The following is a 16,123-nucleotide window of genomic DNA, read 5'->3' as shown; positions in this document are numbered from 1 at the left end:
TCCTCATCTTGACTCCAGCAACAGTTGTGCAGTTATAAAGCAGCTGGAGATGTCTGTGATGATGGGACAAAGAAAAAGTCATTTACACAAAAGTCATTCATGAAGGGCATGCACCCTTCCATACACATCCCATCCCAACTGAGAGATTAAAGACATCTGCTTCAATAGGAAGGTGCTGTCCCACCTGTGTGAAGGCCGCTGCAAGGGAAACAGCACGGCAATCTACCACAGAACAGAAGGACATCTCGTGCTGTGCTGTCAGTGCAAGGACGGGAGACTGGTGTGACAGCATTACCTCAATCCTCAGCACGAATGGAGCCCTACATCACAGAGGATGGAGGGAGCATCAGGGAAGCATCTCTACAGGAGACTGAAGTAAATTCATAAAGAAAAAATCATTTGATTTTGGGAGTTTTACTCAGTGCCGTTCTTAGAGTTTCACGCCCTCCTTTTGTTTCCCCCCCTTACAGATTCTAAAGCACTGCTACACTGCCTGCTCCAAGCTCCAATAACACTGCTGTGGAAGTGCTATCATACAGCTTTACCAGATGTCTTAACTGCTTCCACATGAGCAGCACTCACCCAAGTTTCACCAAGCACCAGGACGTTTCCTCGTGCTGCAAAAAGAACACGATGCTTTCCAGCCTGTGCACAGCACGCCAAGGGGAACGAGAGCTGCTCTTCACAACTGTATTCTACAGTGGAATGATTATTAAATAAGAAAGTTACAGTGGCACGGCGTGCGAAGAAAGCAAACTGCACCAAACTGCTCAGGATGTCTGCCTTCCATTCCCACCAGCTACCTGAACAAGCTGACCTAAAAATCTCAGCTCTGATCCTCTGATGAAAGAGAAAACAAAGCAGAGAACTACTATGCTACTTACATAAAATCCTGGACCCCTGAGCACAAGGAATTACTTCTGCTCCTTGGTGCTCAGCCTGGGCATCAGTGTCACAGAGCCTCAGCACGTTAGCACTGGATTAACTGCTCCTGTTGTGAAATATCTTTGAAAATCCTGAGCTTAACTTGCACTCTTGAATGGAAAAACAAGCAAGGGGATGAGCAGAAGGATTTTACTCAGTGTATTTCACACTTGGTGGTAATGTTCCAACTCTAAAAGCCAAGCATTCACCGAGTTCATTCCTGTAATGGTGGCAGCTAACAATTCACGTGCTGAAAAAAAAGCCTTTTCCAAAGCAACCAAGCATTTAACAGACATTAGAAACCAATTTTCTATGGTGATAGAAAAAAAAACAGTGATGTTTCATAAAGAGCTCTATGGTTTGCTCACTTCAAGTTTCATCAGGTGGCTGATGTAACACCCCCAAAAGCTCAGAACCACCCAAGAAAGCAGCTGAAAGGAACCAAAAGCTCAACACACACCTTTTCAACCCTTATGAACTGGGCTGTTTGTGTCAGATCAAGAAGCAACTCTTCCAAGCTACGTCTAAAATCAGCTATTCCTTTTTCAGAAATCTAGTCCCCTGATGAAATGAGGGAAGTGACAGCAGCAGCCTGCAGGAGTGAGGAGGAACAGCTCTTCTGGGGCAAGCAGAAAGTAAGGCCCTCTCCTTCCTCCTTCCAACCCAAACAGCTGCCTCCCATACTGGCCTAGGTGTGAAATCACCATTACATCTGCACATTCCTCACCTAAATCAGTCACAGCACGTGGAGTGAACGGTCCAGCAAAAATCCCAAAGACCTGAATAAAATGTCAGTATTTCATCAGCTGCCATCAGCTTTAGCTCAGAAGCAACAAACACCATAAAAACCATCCCGAATCATTTAGGAGGTCAGGTTTGGAATAAGGCTGAACTCAGATGCAAAGGTTACGAGGCCGCCCAGTCTGACGGCCAACCCTACTGCTATGTTCTCTATTCCAAAACCACGTGAGCTGCAGAAGTAAAAGTAAAAACAAACCTCTTCTGTGCCACTGTGGCTGAGCTAAGCAGCATCTCTGCACTCACAGCACAGCAGCACCGTAGTGGGAAAGCTGCCTCAGGAGTGCACTGCAGTGTTTGTGTGTGAATAGGCTCAAAAGCTTACAGACACATAGCTGGGATTTCTTGTGGACCACTGATTGCTCGCTCCTCCTCTCCAGCATCCTCACAGAGGAGTGGGCTGCAGGCTGGTCTTGCAGGCACCGGGCAGCTCCAGGCCATCAGCACAGGTAGATCCTCGCCATCACTGCCAAAATTCCTGAGGCCCTTTTCAGCAGCACCTGGAGTTGGGCCAGAAATTGTTTTTCCTCCCTTCTGATATCCTGAACCCTGACAACAAGGGCCGTAATTTTTAACCTGTTGTCTTTGTAATTCCTGACCGGTCAAAGATTAAAAACAGAAGGTAAAGTTGAAAACCTCTTTGTTTCTTCCCTATTTTTAAAACGTGAACAACAAAAAAGTTCATTAATTTGTTTTATTGTGTTTTCTTTTAAACGAGCAGATAACAGATAGAATGCTTTCAGCTCAGCCCCTTTCAGCAAACCACTGCCAGAAGGAGCTGCCTGGCCAACTTTGCTCTGACTTCAGCATAAGTGAGACCCAACCCCTCAGAAGAGAGGTGGCACTTTGCAGAGATGGGCTTAGGGGAAAAATACTCTCGTTCCCATTCATCCAAGCTCTTACTTTATCAGAAACTTTTCCAGGAGGCAGGAGCTTAAACAGTAAGGTCACTTATAAAGCATCTGCCAGAAACGGTCATTTCTCTCTCTTGTTTGGAAGAGAAGCCTGTTGATAAAAGCACTTCTGCAAAGACTGTAAATGAACAGCGAGCATAACTTAAGAGTAGAAAGCATTACATTTATTTCCAAAACAAACCTCACAGGACCAGGCAAAGCTCTAACTTCACTCACAAAATGCTATGAAAAGTCTTTGTATGCTGACAGTTGTAAACTCCTGGGAGCACAGAATGAGTCAAACAAATACATGGCAGCAGCACCAAAACAACATCAAGGAAAAAAGGTAGAAGCTGAATTGGAAAGACTTGCCAGCATATCCCCAGCCCTTAATCCAGCTGTCCTGATGCTGGTCCACGCTGTGCTGAATCCCTTCTCTAGCACAGCACCCTGCTTGTAAAGCTTGCTCTGACACATTGGCTGCTTCCTGCAGCTGCTGCTTCTTGAAATCAAACTACAGCACTAGAAGGAATTCAATCCAGCTCTTTTAAAGACAGGTAACATATTCATTGCTAATTAGCATAGACCTAGAGAACAGATTCAAATATAACACAGGTGTTGGCAACTGGTTGCCACGTATCTCCCAGGACACCATAAATCCACACAAGCTGCTTTGGACAAACCTGCCACAGCTACCAGTTTCTATACTGTCAGCTACAGAGCATTCCAGCAGATGAATCCTAATGATTGTGGACTGAATGATAACTGAATTTTCTGACATCTGAGCTTCTAGAAACCTGCCAAGGGAACACATCATCTTCACCCAATCCCCACAGCTGCAGGAGAGATGCCTACTTTCAAAGCTTAACGTCGACTGAAGCTCGTGAATAAACTTAACAACCAAACACAACTGCTCTTCTCAGAGCCTGTTCTTTACTTGCCATCTTCAGTCACCACACCAGCACCGATGCTGCCCTTACATCTTTTAGGAAACAGTGACCTTACCTGTTACATAAAGCTCTCCATGCTTACTGGGAGTAACACAGCCCTGGTAAAGTGCGTTCATCAAAGAACACGTTCTAAGCAGCAGTGCATCCATGGAAGCTGAAGCAGAAACTTTCTGAAGCACTTCAAAATTCAAGAACGCAAGTTTGATTCATTGAGAGTTTCAAGATCCTTTGTCTTGCCCAACCAAAAAAATCCTCACCAGTTTCCACAGCATTTTGATATCCCACAACATCAGTGCCTCAAACACGTAAGGAATTCCTTTGGTTACTTCACAGATACCAACTGCAATCACCCCAAATTCATCCAAACAACCAAATCACTGCTCCTGTCTGCTAGTCAATCAAAAAATAAAGCACCTATTTTCCCATCAGGCCATAGCATGAATTGACATGAAACCACACTTCCTCGCAGGAAAAGCTGTCTCCCCCCAGGCTGGCCTTGCAGGGATGCAGAATCATCCCAGCCCTGGAGCTGCACAAAGAGAACTTTATCCTTTCTGAGACCCAGCCCCACAGCCCAGCCTGGTGTGCAGGTGCTCAGCTGATCAGTGCTTGGTAACAGTGCTGCACTCTGCAGAGCAAGGAGCAGTACACAACCTGCACCTGCAACGTAAAACCTAACTGCAAATGTATGTTCAGTTACTGCAGCAAGTACAGAAATCACTCCTAGATGATACTGTGGAGCTACGGAACTCTTGAAACTTTGGGCCAAACTTGATTTAGACTGAGGAAGAACGCCTCCCCTTGAAGAACTAGAAGTTGAGCAGGTCCAGCCTTCCTGAATCTTTCTGAATCTCCCTTAGGCTCCAAGACAGTGGTTCTGCTTTGGTAAAGAGCTGATCCCCGTAACTCGGTTTCTAGAAAGAGAAGAGAAAGCTTTCCCACCACCTTCTATTGGCAACTCACTTGCATCTTTTCCCAACTGCCAGCAGCAACATAATTCATTAGGGTGCATTAGCTATGAGTCTCCACAATCAACCCAACCATCCAGAAACAAATGTTAATACTTCACACTATTAGAGTGACATTAATAGAGAAAGGAGCCTGTCAGACCAGTGAAAATCTGTTCCAGGTCCATCATTCTCACGGAACCACCTCGGTTATAAAGAACTAACTTCTTCCATCGCTATGATCAAACTGTAGAATTCATTTTGTTTTATTTATTTACAAAACATCACCTGTAGAAGCTGTCTAGCACTATTTTAAGCACAGGCACTCGAGGCATTTGAACATACAGCTTCTCAAAGGGCTGGCAGCTGAAGCAAAGCAGCAGGGCTGAACCCACACTGCCTGGCAGCAACACACCTCTCCCTCCTCCTGCTCTCACCATCACTACCTTCTCCCCCCAAAACCTTGGTAAGTCAACTCACCTTTACAGCTTCCCTCCTGTATCCCACTTGCTGGCCCCAGAGCCTGATTGCTGCTCACGTTTACCAGCAGGCCCAGCCAGTCAGAGCAGCATCTCCCCGAGTACCATGTTTTCAAAACAAGTAACTTTTGCTTTGTTGTGGCTACGCACAGGCATGTCAGCAAAGGGGACTGCTACAGGAAACGCTGGCACAGAAATCTCAGGGAGCTCTCAGTGCCTCAGAAACCTCCTAACACAGAAAACAGATGAAAGGTGAAGCGCACGAGAGCAAAACACTTTGACAATCTTTCTGATCCCTGCAGCACTCCTATCAGCACAAAGACAGAATCAGGAGCATCGATACCCTTTACACTTTTCCTAGCATCATTTAGAAAACAAAGGGGCTCAAACAATTTTCTCTTTTAAACATAACTGAAAGGCTTAAACGAAATAAGCACACCGGAGTGTTTAAAGGGCCACATTTTAAAAGAAGCCCAAGATGAGACCTGCCCTACACGGTCAAAGCATTCACCCACCACCCCACAGGGCACACCAGCAGGTGTCTGTGCAGCAAAGCCCCACACTGGCTGAGCGCAGGGTTAGCACCCAGCACGATCCCAGCAGTGCAGGATGTGCCTCCTGCCCCCCTCACTGAGCCATGAGGAGTTCGAAGCCCATAGGAAGAAGCTGATGGCCATTTGTGTTCTTGCCCATTTTGCAGCCCGACGTTTTTAATCACGCGCGCCCCAATCCCACACACACAGAGGATGTGAACCTTGGGTCCTTCAAGCACTGCAGCACCAACCAGAAGCTCCACACGAAGGCTCTTCCTTCCTCTCAAACGCTGCTCGCTGAGTTTTCCCCTCATGCTCTGCTCTGCTCTCCTCTCCTATCATTCCACTTCAAAGCTCACAAAGGCTTCACGTTTTCAGCTCCCGTGCCTCTTTCATCCCACCAGACCGTAACACCTTCCCGGCCAGCCCACACCCGGCGTCCTCGCCCCGCAGCGCCGGGCCACCTCCACCCCCTCCATAACGGCAGCGCACATCGGAGCGCTTCCCGTTTTTTGGGCCGCGCGGCTGGGGGCTCGAGCCGCGATCCCATCGCAGCGATCCCATCGCGGCGCATCCCGCACCGCCCCGCTCCCCCCGCAGCTCCGCGCCCGCGGTGCCGCCCCGCGAGGCGCCGCCCGGCCGCCGCCGCCCCGCCGCAGGCCCGGCCGGGAGGGCCCACAAAGGGCGGCGCGGGCGGCAGGTGGGAGCGGGCCGCGGCCGCGCACTCACCGGAGCCGGGGCGGCGCCGGCCGCCCTCCGGGACGGACGAGCGGGCAGCGGGGCGCGGCCGCCACACGGCGCCTCTGCAATGGCGGCGGCGGCACCCACCGAGGCGGCGGCGGCAGGAGCCGGAGGGGGAAGCGGAACCGCCGCGCGTGGCCACAGCCCGCGAGGGGCGGGGCGCCGCCAACGGGACTACGGCACCCGGCAGCCCTCAGCGGCGCGGGGGCCGACGGGAAACGCGGGGCGCAGCGCCGCGCCGGGCGGGAAAGTGGGGCGCTGAACGGCGCGCTCCCCTCGGCTCCGCTTTCCTTTCCCACGGCGCGGCCTCGCCGCTCGCTGCCGCGAACTCACCCGGCTCCCGCTCCAGCCCGCCCTCGGAACGCTCAGCCCTCTGCCATCCTCTCCCCAGGCGCGTCTTTTTCACAGCATCACCGAGGTTGGAAAAGACCTTCGAGATCGTCCAGTCCAACCACCCCCCCATCACCGACAGCTCTCACTAAACCACGTCCCTCAACGCAAAATCCAACCCTTCCTTGAACGCCTCCAGGGTCGGTGTCTCCACCACCTCCCCGCGCAGCCCATCCAGTGCCTGACCACTCTTTCAGAGAAGCAGCATTTCCTAACGTCCAGCCTAAATCTGCCCTGGCACAGCTTGAAGCCGTTCCCTCTGGTTCTATCACTGTTACACGACGCTGCTTTGTTGTGATGTTAATTTGCGACTCAGAGAGTTTTATCCCCTTCCATTGCCACAATCCCCTTAATTCGGTCCTCACACCTATTAGCGATGCTGTACCCGACCTTTTATCTGTTCTCTCGCCAAAAGCTCAAGCTATCACCACCATCACCCCACTTCTCCCTCCACAGAACGCTCCCACACGGCACAGGACTGCCTCACGGCTCCCCTGCACCTAGCAGCGATCCCTGCAGGACCGGCACTGACGTTCAGCTCCATGGGGCACCACACCAGGGCACACCTGTAGCTCCTGGTGCCACACAAAAGGCCACTGAAACCCCTCTTGGCCCCACATTCCAGCAGCTGCACTCCAACCTGTTCTGAGGTCACTGTGTTCAGTGCTGTGCTGAGCCCCTCCTGCCAGTTTCTCACCTGAGCGCTGATGCAGACTTCTCGCACTGTCACACACACACATCACCAGACAAACCATCTTATTTTTGCCACTTGCGATATTTTCAGCTGTCCCAGTGAAATGAGGTTCCTTTCGCTGGGCTCTGATGTCAGGCAGCTTTAGCTAGCCCGTGCTTTTCAACTGCTATCACCTGACACTTAAGAAATCCTGAGCTTTCAGAAGACAAAGCTTCCAGCCGAGCTGAGCAGCAATCTGGAAGCACTGCCCTTCCACCAGTCAGACTGCTACACAGAACCGCACGGGAGAGAACACAGAATCACAGAACTGTAGGGGTTGGAAGGGACCTCCAGAGATCATCGAGTCCAACCCCCTGCCAAAGCAGGTTCCCTACAGCAGGTCGCACAGGTCGGCATCCAGGCATGTCTTGAACATCTCCAGAGAAGGAGACTCCACCACCTCCCTGGGCAGCCTGTTCCAGTGCTCCGTCACCTCACTGTAAAGAAGTTCTTGTGCACATTGGTGCAGAACTTCCTATGCTGCAGTTTCTGGCCGTTTCCCCTTGTCCTGTCTCCACTCACCACTGAAAACAGTCTGGCCTCACCATTCTGCCCCCCACACCTTAAATATTTATAGACCTGGATCAGGTCCCCTCTCAGTCTCAAGGCTGAACAGACCCAGTTCACTCAGCCTTTCCTCATAGCAGAGATGCTCCAGGCCCTTCACCATTTTGTGGCCCTCCGCTGGACTCTTTCCAAGAGAACCCTGTCTTTTTTGTACTGGGGAGCCCAGAACTGGACGCAGTACTCCAGATGAGGCCTCACCAGGGCAGAGTAGAGGAGGAGGATCACCTCCCTCGACCTGCTGGCCACGCTCTTTGCAATGCACCCCAGGATGCCATGTTGGCCACAAGGGCACACTGCTGGCTCATGGCCGACCTGTCGTCCACCAGGACACCCAGGTCCCTCTGTGCAGAGCTCCCCTCCAGCAGCTCATCCCCCAACCTGTACCGCTGCACGCAATTATTCCTCCCCAGCTGCAAGACTCTACACTTGCTTTTGTTAAACCTCATCCGTTTTTTTTTCTGCCCAGGTCTCTCTGGACACGAGGACAAACTCAACCCGGGGAGTTCCGGATGCCACAGAGAGACAAGTACCTATTCACAGCGTCTCTTTTCAGCCCTGCGGCACTGATATGGTTAAAGAGCTCTCCGCAATTGTTCTCTTTAATTCCTCCCTTCCCCCACACAGATGCAGAGCATGACGCCTCTGAGGTAGTGGATGAAGTACTGGCGCAGCCACCGTCATTCAGCACAGCCAGGGCAAAACAAGAGCCCACTGTCAGAGCACTTGCCAACCTGTCGCGGGCAAAGTCACAAGACGAGCTCTCTATTGAATTCCAGCAGAAGCAGAGGAAGGATGCCCAGGGGATCCTGAAGCTACAGCTGGACAGCAATGAAAGGCTGATTCTGCTGGGGAACAGTCTTGGCTGCATATAAAGGAAGATAGAATTTGAAAACCAGAACGTTCATTCATCCCTCTCACACACACCCTGAAAATCACCTGCTCTTAACTAACTGAGCTTCTAAGGAATGAAGTTTTCTCCATCAACAGCCCCTGAGCTACTGTAAGGTCACAATGCCACCTACTGACGATTGAAAGCAGCAACCGAGTTCTGCTAATCTAAAGCAACTCAGTTTTTCCATTAAGTAATTTCCTCTCCATTTCCTTGTATTTACCAACTGCTCTGATGGCTGAATTCAAGCCTTCTAAGTATTTGCTTCTAGATTGTATCTTTTCACCAGCTTTCATCTTCCAAGGGTTATTTCAGCTTCAGATATAGGGTGAGATTTCCTTCAGATTTTCCAAGCTCTTTAAGTGAAGGATTTGAGCAAGAGCAGCTAATCTCCCTCCCTCCCCCCCAGTAACTACAGAATTGTACAGATTGTTTTTTAAGCCTTCTACTGTGACAAATAAGCACAGAATGCCTCTTCCCAAATCCATGCATCACCCATCTGGACAGTGTAAACAAACTTCAAATTCAGGAACTTGAAGGATGAGATGTTTTTCATACCCTTAACACCCACTTCTCAAGTCTGTTCATTTAAATTCAAGAAATACAAACACCTCTGCAAGGAGAAGCACTGTAGCCAAAGCAGGCTGAGGCCTAGGGTAAGGAATGGGAGATAGATTCTGCTCCTGACTGCTGCCACCTTTGTGCAACAGAATGACAGTCCTTATGGCATCCTCACGCATTACTGAGACGTAAATAACAGTAAAGGAGCTCAGTCATTTTGCACTTCTTTATTCCAAGCAGGTCACCAGAGAGAAGTCTCCATATTTGCACACAGCAGCAAGAATCAGGCTGGAACAGAGCACGGTGGCAAGAAGAGTCATGACACACACTAAGAAACTGTGTTGTGTGAGCCCCACTGGGACCCGCAGAATCAATTCTTCATACTCCTGCAAGGAAAAGTGAATTGGTTATGCACATCTAACCAGCTTCTGTTGCTGGTTGTTTTTGTTTTGTTTTTTAACTGCAACTCAGGGGAGCAGTAACTAGACTTCTATTTAACTTGGCTTTTGCTAAGGCTTGATTTTGAATCCCCAAAGAAAGCTGAGATGGGACACAGCCTTTCAATTCACTGCCCTTACAGACAGCCAGTTGCTCTTGTTGTACAGAGCTCAATAAATGTATCTACTCCACTGTAAATGGTAGGCATTTGTATGCTCTGTGGCTTTGCTCTTCAAGCATCAAGCTTGCCAGCAGAGATCTCTCAGAATAAGCATTCTGCAGATCACTGAGAAGCCATTTTTCTCCAAGATAAACAACTATTTGGTTCCTCTGCAAAACATTTTTGGATGACAGCTGTTTGTGTTCTGAAGGTACCTTACATATAGGAAGGCACACACTACACAAACAAAAGATTTGTTATGAAACAAATTAGTCTTATTTCTGAATCTCTAGACTACCACAAAGTGTTCAAGCTTCAAAGGCAGCTGTTGGCCGTACTAAAAATCTAACTGACCTCGGTTCACCTTGACACTTATCCAATCTGATGGCCTTTTCTTAAGAAATTATTCCTTTAACTTTTGGTCTTTCATGTCTTTTTTTTTTTTTTTCCTATTAGACTGCAGCAGAATTCTCCCATTTTGAACTCATCTGAAAAAACCTACCCTGCAGAGGCCATTCTTAATTCAACTAGTGCCAATTACAGCACTGTCAATTCTAGGACTCCAACTCAACTGCTTAAGGCAGGAGGAAAACAAAAGAACAAATGTAAAGGTGAGGAGAGCAGCCACCACCAAGGGCACAGAACAGCACAGGATGACACCCATTAAAACCAGGTCAGAGAGGAAGAAGGGAGCTTCTATAAGAAGTTACACAATGAGGCTTTTATCAGTTAGGTCCCATGCTTTGGAAGCTGCTCATCTCAGAAAAAGGCAGCAAGAGGCAAGAATTTCTTTCAGGAATAGGAACTCACAGGTTGGTGTGCTGCACTGTACCACTGACAGAGGTGCTCCTTCTCCTCTGAACAGGGAGCTTCCACCTCAGCAGGCTGCCAGCACTCTGGTGACAGGTGCTCTATGGAAGACAGGTACAGTAGGTAACTAAGGATGAATCTCACCCACAGGCTGTCTTTAACAGAGCAAAGCAGCCATCGTTGAGCTGCAGATCTCTCAGCTCTAGCCATGCAGTTACAATTTATAGGTTCCCCAAAACTACAGAAATCATTCTTCCATGTCTTCCTGTTGACCTCCTGTTGTCGCATACAAGAATTCCCCTACCATAAGTGCTTTTATATCAATAATAAATACTCATTGTCAGTGGATACCAGGTTCTTGTTTCAGAAGAATCTGGGAACTACAACCATCACAAAACACACTTCCTCCCTCTTCTGCACCATTCAAATGCAAGAAGAAAGACTTGGAAACCACTAGAATACTTTGATTCAGCATTTGACCAAGTACCTGACAGTGAATAATTTTAAATACACCTTGCATGGCTTCAGCTGTCAAGAGAAATACAGTGAGAACACGCTGTCTGAGTGGTTGAACTTAAACAAAGCAGAAGCTCACCGTCACAGCAGCAGAGCAGTACTTCTGCACTCTTCAGAGCAACCAACGCGTCCTCACTGCTTTCTGCTGGCCGGTGGTAGCGGCCATGCACAGGCAGTGCTGCTCTGAAACAGTGCCAACAGCGAGGGTCGGGCTGCAGGTACAGCAGGACAGTAAGGTCTGTAGCTGAGTACTCAGGAGCCTCCACATCAACAGCATCAGGAATGAGCACTGCCTGCAAGCGAATGAAGAGACAGATATGGCTGTGACTGGAATCAACACAGAAGAGGGATACAGAAAAAAAAACTATGAACATTTCGGGTATGAATCTGAGATTAAGGAGATCACAGTCTGCTGCTGTAATCTACTGCAGCATCAGAAGGGACAACTGCAACCTCTGCAGTGACCCCTGCCCTCCAGAGTACCAGGGAAAGTCTACTGTTGGAATTTATTCTATGTGTACAGGCAGGGTGTCACAGAGCTTGCTGCAGACCTCCACAGCAGACAGCAAAAGCACAGTCACACAAACTCTACTGAGTAGTGATGTTAAGTACTTGTGGTCACTCAAGACATCAAATTCAGGAGAGAACAAAGCAGGCTGTCTTTCTAGCTGGCTGTAAATAAACAGCACTGAGTATATGCCTAGAAAACAAACATCTAAAATAAAGTCAGCTGAAGCCCAGTCCAAAGTTATGCTGTAAGTAAGTTTGAACCAGTGTTTGTTATAAACTGTTTTACTACTATTACAAAAGTGTCCTGCTAAGAATGGAGCCCCAACGAGTATGGCTGTGTATAGTTTTAGGGTTGTTTCTTACCACATGGGCACAACCTAAAGAGACACATCGTGGAAGAGGGGAAATCTGGACGGTCCCCATTTAAAATGGGAGAAATGAGGACCAGCAGTAATCTGCACTGGAGTCAAGATCTAGGCATAAGTCTCTCAAGGAAGCTGTGATGAAACACAAGCTGCAAAGCTCCTCACTCCAAATTCACAGCACGTCACTTAAAGCCACTGTTCTGCTCTTTTGAAGACCTTGATAGAGAACCTTGGCTGGAAGACTGCAATTACTCCTCTTCTGTAGAGGGTTAACCTTCCTTCTTTTCAGCCTGGTTAACTTTCACCACAATTGCTTATCCAGTGCTGAGCAGAGCTGTAGCAGCTTGCTGGTAAGCACACCTACAGGTAGGAACACCAGCAACCTATGACAAAACACACCCTGCACCAGGTGCTGCTGAGAGCTGCAACAAGAAGCCATGAACGTGATACTGCGCAGCATCTTTCAGGAAAGGGGAATGAGCCACGTCGGTTCTTGCAGCCCCCTGAAGAACACAGATTACAGCTTCCTGAGCAACGTGCTCTTCAGCTTACTGGCAAAACGCAGCCTTTATGTGAGAAGCCCTGAGATCCTGCCTCCTTACCTTCGTCACGTTGTGCTGCTGCAGCGATGCCAGCTCATAGGGATCCACGTAGACTCCCCGTGGCAGGTGAGTTCTGGCAGCCACCGTGCATCCTTCTGTCCACTGCCCCGTCCCACTCAGCTCCACCTTCACCAGCAGCTCCCTTAAAGCAAACCATGGGGGCACAGTGCTGAAACCTGTATGTTGAGAGACAGCAGAAAAACCTCCACGTGTCACGCTGCCGAACACTCAGAGATGGGCGCAGATGGAAGAAAGATCACAAATATGTGAGAAATGAAACATCCCAGGCTGGATGTGGCTCTGGGCAGCCTGGCCTGGTGGTCAGTGATGCTGCACATAGCAGGGGGTTGAAACTAGATGGTCATTGTGGTCCTTTTTAACCCAGGGCATTCTGTCATGGGTGCTCCATCCCTGGAGGTGCCCGAGGGGGGTCGGAGGGGGCCCTGGGCAGCCTGCTACGGTGGGGCAGACGGGCCGGGCCGGGGCTGCAGGATCCCCCCGCCCCACACCGCTCCGTCATTCAGCCGCAGCCCCGAGCCCCGCCCGGCGGCTCTACCTGTGGAAGCCCTCCTTCAGCAGCTCCTGCGAGACGGCGCTCCCGCGGCAGGCGGCCTGTACGTCTGAAACGGCACAGAAGGAGTGAATAGCGGCACCGAGAGCACGGCAGAGCTGAGCCCGGCACGCCGGGCGCTACACCGGGCACTTACGAAGGGCACAGAGCAGCACACCCAGCCCCGGCCGCCACAGCTCGGCCGCCATCTTGGAGTCGCCCCGCGTGGCCCCGCCTCACCTCAGGACGAGGGCTGCCCGCAGCACCGCCTGATTGTCGTGGAGGCCGCGGGCGGCCATTTTGTGTAGCGTTCCGCAGGCACTTGGAGCGGACAGCCCGAAGAGGGGCTTCGGCGGGAGGACCCTTCGGTTACCGCGGCAACGGCTGAGGCCGCCCCACCCGGGGGCTGCGGGCCAAGGGACGCCGGGCGGCCGCGCTCGGCGCCGGCCTGAGGAACCTCAGGTGCGTTCGTTCCTCCGGCGGGGACTGGCGGCAGCTCGGTTCCCGGAGATGGGAATTCCCACTCGCTCGGCGGTCCCGCTGGTTTGTTCCCGTGTTTAATCGCTGCCCTGGGGGGAGGAGGACGCATTCCGGGCGCTGCCGCTTGAAGGAGGTGACGCCGTGGTGAGGGCTGGGCTGTGCTGGGCTCTTTCCATCCCCGTCATTTCTATCTGACGCTAACGGGGTCACAGCCGACAGCAGAGCTGCTATGTGGGGTTCCTAAGTGGGATCGGGTAAAAATGGGCTGCTGATGCCAGCCATGCTTCCGGTGGTGAACTTTGTAACTGGATTCATTCAGTAGCTGACCAACACACCGAGACACCTGAGAGTTTTGCAGTCCTTACCTAACAGCAAGCTAATCCGTAACAGTCTGCTCTCCATCCACCTACAGGAACACAGCTACAGATCCACTGGGCCAAATGGTTCTTCCTCGCTCCACCCTCTTCTCTACCTCTCAGGTATGGCAAAAGCTGAACCCACAGGAAAGCTTACAGAAACATGCACTTCCTCTTACATAGTTGTTTGGTTTTTGTTTTGTTTTCTTCTAAGAAAGGGAATTCCAGTGTTTAATAAAGTATGCATGCAGGCTTCTCCCTTGTCACAATAAATATCTCCTAGTTTGACTGTGCAATACTCAGCTGGTAGAACAAAAATTTCACTTGTGTGTGATACAGAATCCTGCTGCAAAAGCTGAGAGGTGATAAGGGTGTAAATCAGCCATCAAGAGTCACCCTGCTCCCCATGCTCAGCTCAAAGAGCATGTGAGATGTGTTCAGGTTCCCCTGAGGTCTCCCCTGGGAGAGCTGCAGTGTATTTTTACTGAGCGTGGGTCACTCTGGTCCCAACAAAAGGCTAACAAGAGGCACTCAAGCTTTTTTTCCCCTTTTTTTCCAGTTCTTCAGTGAGGGCTGAAGTTGCTGAGGACTTTTCTGATACAGCTGAGCACTTTTCAGCCAGCAGCAAGACCTGCAATGACTTGCATCGCAAAGAAGTGCGGCATTCGCTTTCAGCCTCCCTCTGTGATCCTGATCTACAAGGAGGAGGACAAGACTCGCCGGCGCATCATGCCTGTCCGAAATTTCTCCCAGTTCTCAGGTGCGTTGTTTCCATACAGCATTCCCCACTTCCTCTCCTCTCACAGGGAAAGGAGCAGCTGGTCACAGCACCAGCCAGTGGGGAGCATGCAGTGGGCAGGTTTGGGGTAACGCTGTCTCTCCGAGGAGGCCAGGGCAGCGTCTTAACCTGAGCAGCAGTGCTGCTAAACCTGGAGGCCTCGTCTGTAAGGGTTAGGGAGAGGATGATTTCTACTTAAAGAGACTTGCTTGCCTTCGTACTTCTTCAGGGTGGTTTTGTTTTTAGATTGTGGCATTGCTGCTGAGCAGCTGAAGAATAACCCTCGGCACAAAGCGTACCTGGAAGGAGTCTCACTGCGTCAGCTGAAGAAGCTGCACAGTTTGCTGAGAGGCCACTTGAGGGGAGAGAGTCTGGCTGAGAGCCTGGAAAAGATTCAGCAGGAAGAGACCATTGACCCCGAGGAGGACATGAACAAACTGGACGACGAGGAGCTAGCCAAAAGGAAGAGCATCATGGATGAGCTCTTTGAAAAGAACAGGAAGAAGAAGGACGACCCGGACTTTATCTATGATATCGAGGTAGAATTTCCACAGGATGAGCAGCTGGAGTCCTGTGGCTGGGATGTGGAGTCATGTGAAGAAGTCTGATCCCAAACCAAGACGACCTAGATGGGCAGAGACAGATCCCATATTCCTAGGAGAGAACAATGTCATCCTGCTTCCTCCACTGCAGCTTCTTCTGTTTGTGCAGTTGACGCTCTTTACATTGGCCACAGAGAATCTGAGGCTTAATATTACAGTAGTTTCAGGTTTGTATACATTTAAAGAAGTTAAACTGAGAAAGCTCAAACAGGGCAGCTGAACGTGGTGGCTGTTTTTACTCTTTTTCTATATAAGATGCCCAAAATACTTTTAAATGATTTATCTTTCATTTTGTTTACATCTCAGCCAGCTCTGGCTGAAAACCTCACCAACGTGTTTTCCTGTGATTTCAGCTTTGTCTGAAAATGAAATGTTAAATGTTTATACATTGGAAGTATTCCTTTTTATTGTCTGCCTATGGCATTTATTACTATTTGTTGGAATGTTAAATATACATTCAGATAAATGAGTGTTTCAATGAGAATATTACTGTCACGTTCCCTCAGTAGAGGTTACATCTGCAGTTTCAGGTTGCACAGATTAAATCCTTC

General features: G+C 49.8%; 3 protein-coding genes across 10 annotated transcripts in view; 1 reads left to right on the top strand and 2 right to left on the bottom strand.

The window, feature by feature from the left end:
* PAK2 (p21 (RAC1) activated kinase 2) overlaps positions 1-6,400 on the bottom strand; it is a 37,792-nt gene extending 31,392 nt beyond the window's left edge. For 4 of the 5 annotated variants that reach the window (XM_048954671.1, XM_048954672.1, XM_048954673.1 and 1 more), the window contains exon 1: positions 6,254-6,390. The gene's annotated coding sequence lies outside the window, so the exon portion shown is untranslated. Of the gene's footprint in view, positions 1-6,253 lie in introns of all 5 variants that reach the window. The other variant, XM_048954674.1, reaches the window with a different exon arrangement.
* A 3,216-nt stretch (positions 6,401-9,616) lies between these two features.
* PIGX (phosphatidylinositol glycan anchor biosynthesis class X) lies at positions 9,617-13,620 on the bottom strand. The gene is made up of 6 exons (XM_048955172.1): positions 13,514-13,620; positions 13,363-13,426; positions 12,807-12,948; positions 11,409-11,622; positions 10,814-10,914; positions 9,617-9,791 (listed from the first exon to the last, which is right to left on the bottom strand). Exons 1-6 carry the CDS (start codon positions 13,563-13,565, stop codon positions 9,633-9,635), a joined length of 732 nt encoding a protein of 243 aa, XP_048811129.1. The 5' UTR covers positions 13,566-13,620; the 3' UTR covers positions 9,617-9,632.
* A 108-nt stretch (positions 13,621-13,728) lies between these two features.
* On the top strand, positions 13,729-16,050 carry CEP19 (centrosomal protein 19). 4 transcript variants are annotated; one of them, XM_048955177.1, is made up of 4 exons: positions 13,729-13,818; positions 14,249-14,315; positions 14,752-14,952; positions 15,217-16,050. In XM_048955177.1, the coding sequence occupies exons 3-4, from the start codon at positions 14,829-14,831 to the stop codon at positions 15,576-15,578; spliced, it is 486 nt and encodes a 161-aa protein (XP_048811134.1). In that variant the 5' UTR covers positions 13,729-13,818; positions 14,249-14,315; positions 14,752-14,828; the 3' UTR covers positions 15,579-16,050. The 4 variants fall into 4 exon arrangements, with proteins under 4 accessions (XP_048811134.1, XP_048811132.1, XP_048811133.1 ...); XM_048955175.1 differs by having other exon boundaries at positions 13,741-13,899; XM_048955176.1 differs by having other exon boundaries at positions 13,741-13,969.
* The last annotated feature ends 73 nt before the right edge of the window (positions 16,051-16,123 follow it).

This window comes from Lagopus muta, chromosome 9, assembly GCF_023343835.1.
Source record: "Lagopus muta isolate bLagMut1 chromosome 9, bLagMut1 primary, whole genome shotgun sequence".
In the NCBI taxonomy this organism is placed as follows: domain Eukaryota; kingdom Metazoa; phylum Chordata; class Aves; order Galliformes; family Phasianidae; genus Lagopus; species Lagopus muta.
This window is presented reverse-complemented; position numbering and strand designations above follow the sequence as displayed.

Excerpts from the sequence above, each read along its gene's own strand:
- CEP19 (XM_048955177.1), top strand. The coding sequence starts at position 14,829 with ATGACTTGCATCGCAAAGAAGTGCGGCATTCGCTTTCAGCCTCCCTCT. Across the intron at positions 14,953-15,216 it reads AAATTTCTCCCAGTTCTCAG|ATTGTGGCATTGCTGCTGAG; the intron begins GTGCGTTGTTTC and ends TTTTGTTTTTAG.
- PIGX (XM_048955172.1), bottom strand. The coding sequence starts at position 13,565 with ATGGCGGCCGAGCTGTGGCGGCCGGGGCTGGGTGTGCTGCTCTGTGCC. Across the intron at positions 10,915-11,408 it reads ACTGCTCTGCTGCTGTGACG|AGCACCTGTCACCAGAGTGC; the intron begins GTGAGCTTCTGC and ends TGTCTTCCATAG. Across the intron at positions 9,792-10,813 it reads ACAGTGCAGCACACCAACCT|GAGTATGAAGAATTGATTCT; the intron begins GTGAGTTCCTAT and ends TTTTCCTTGCAG.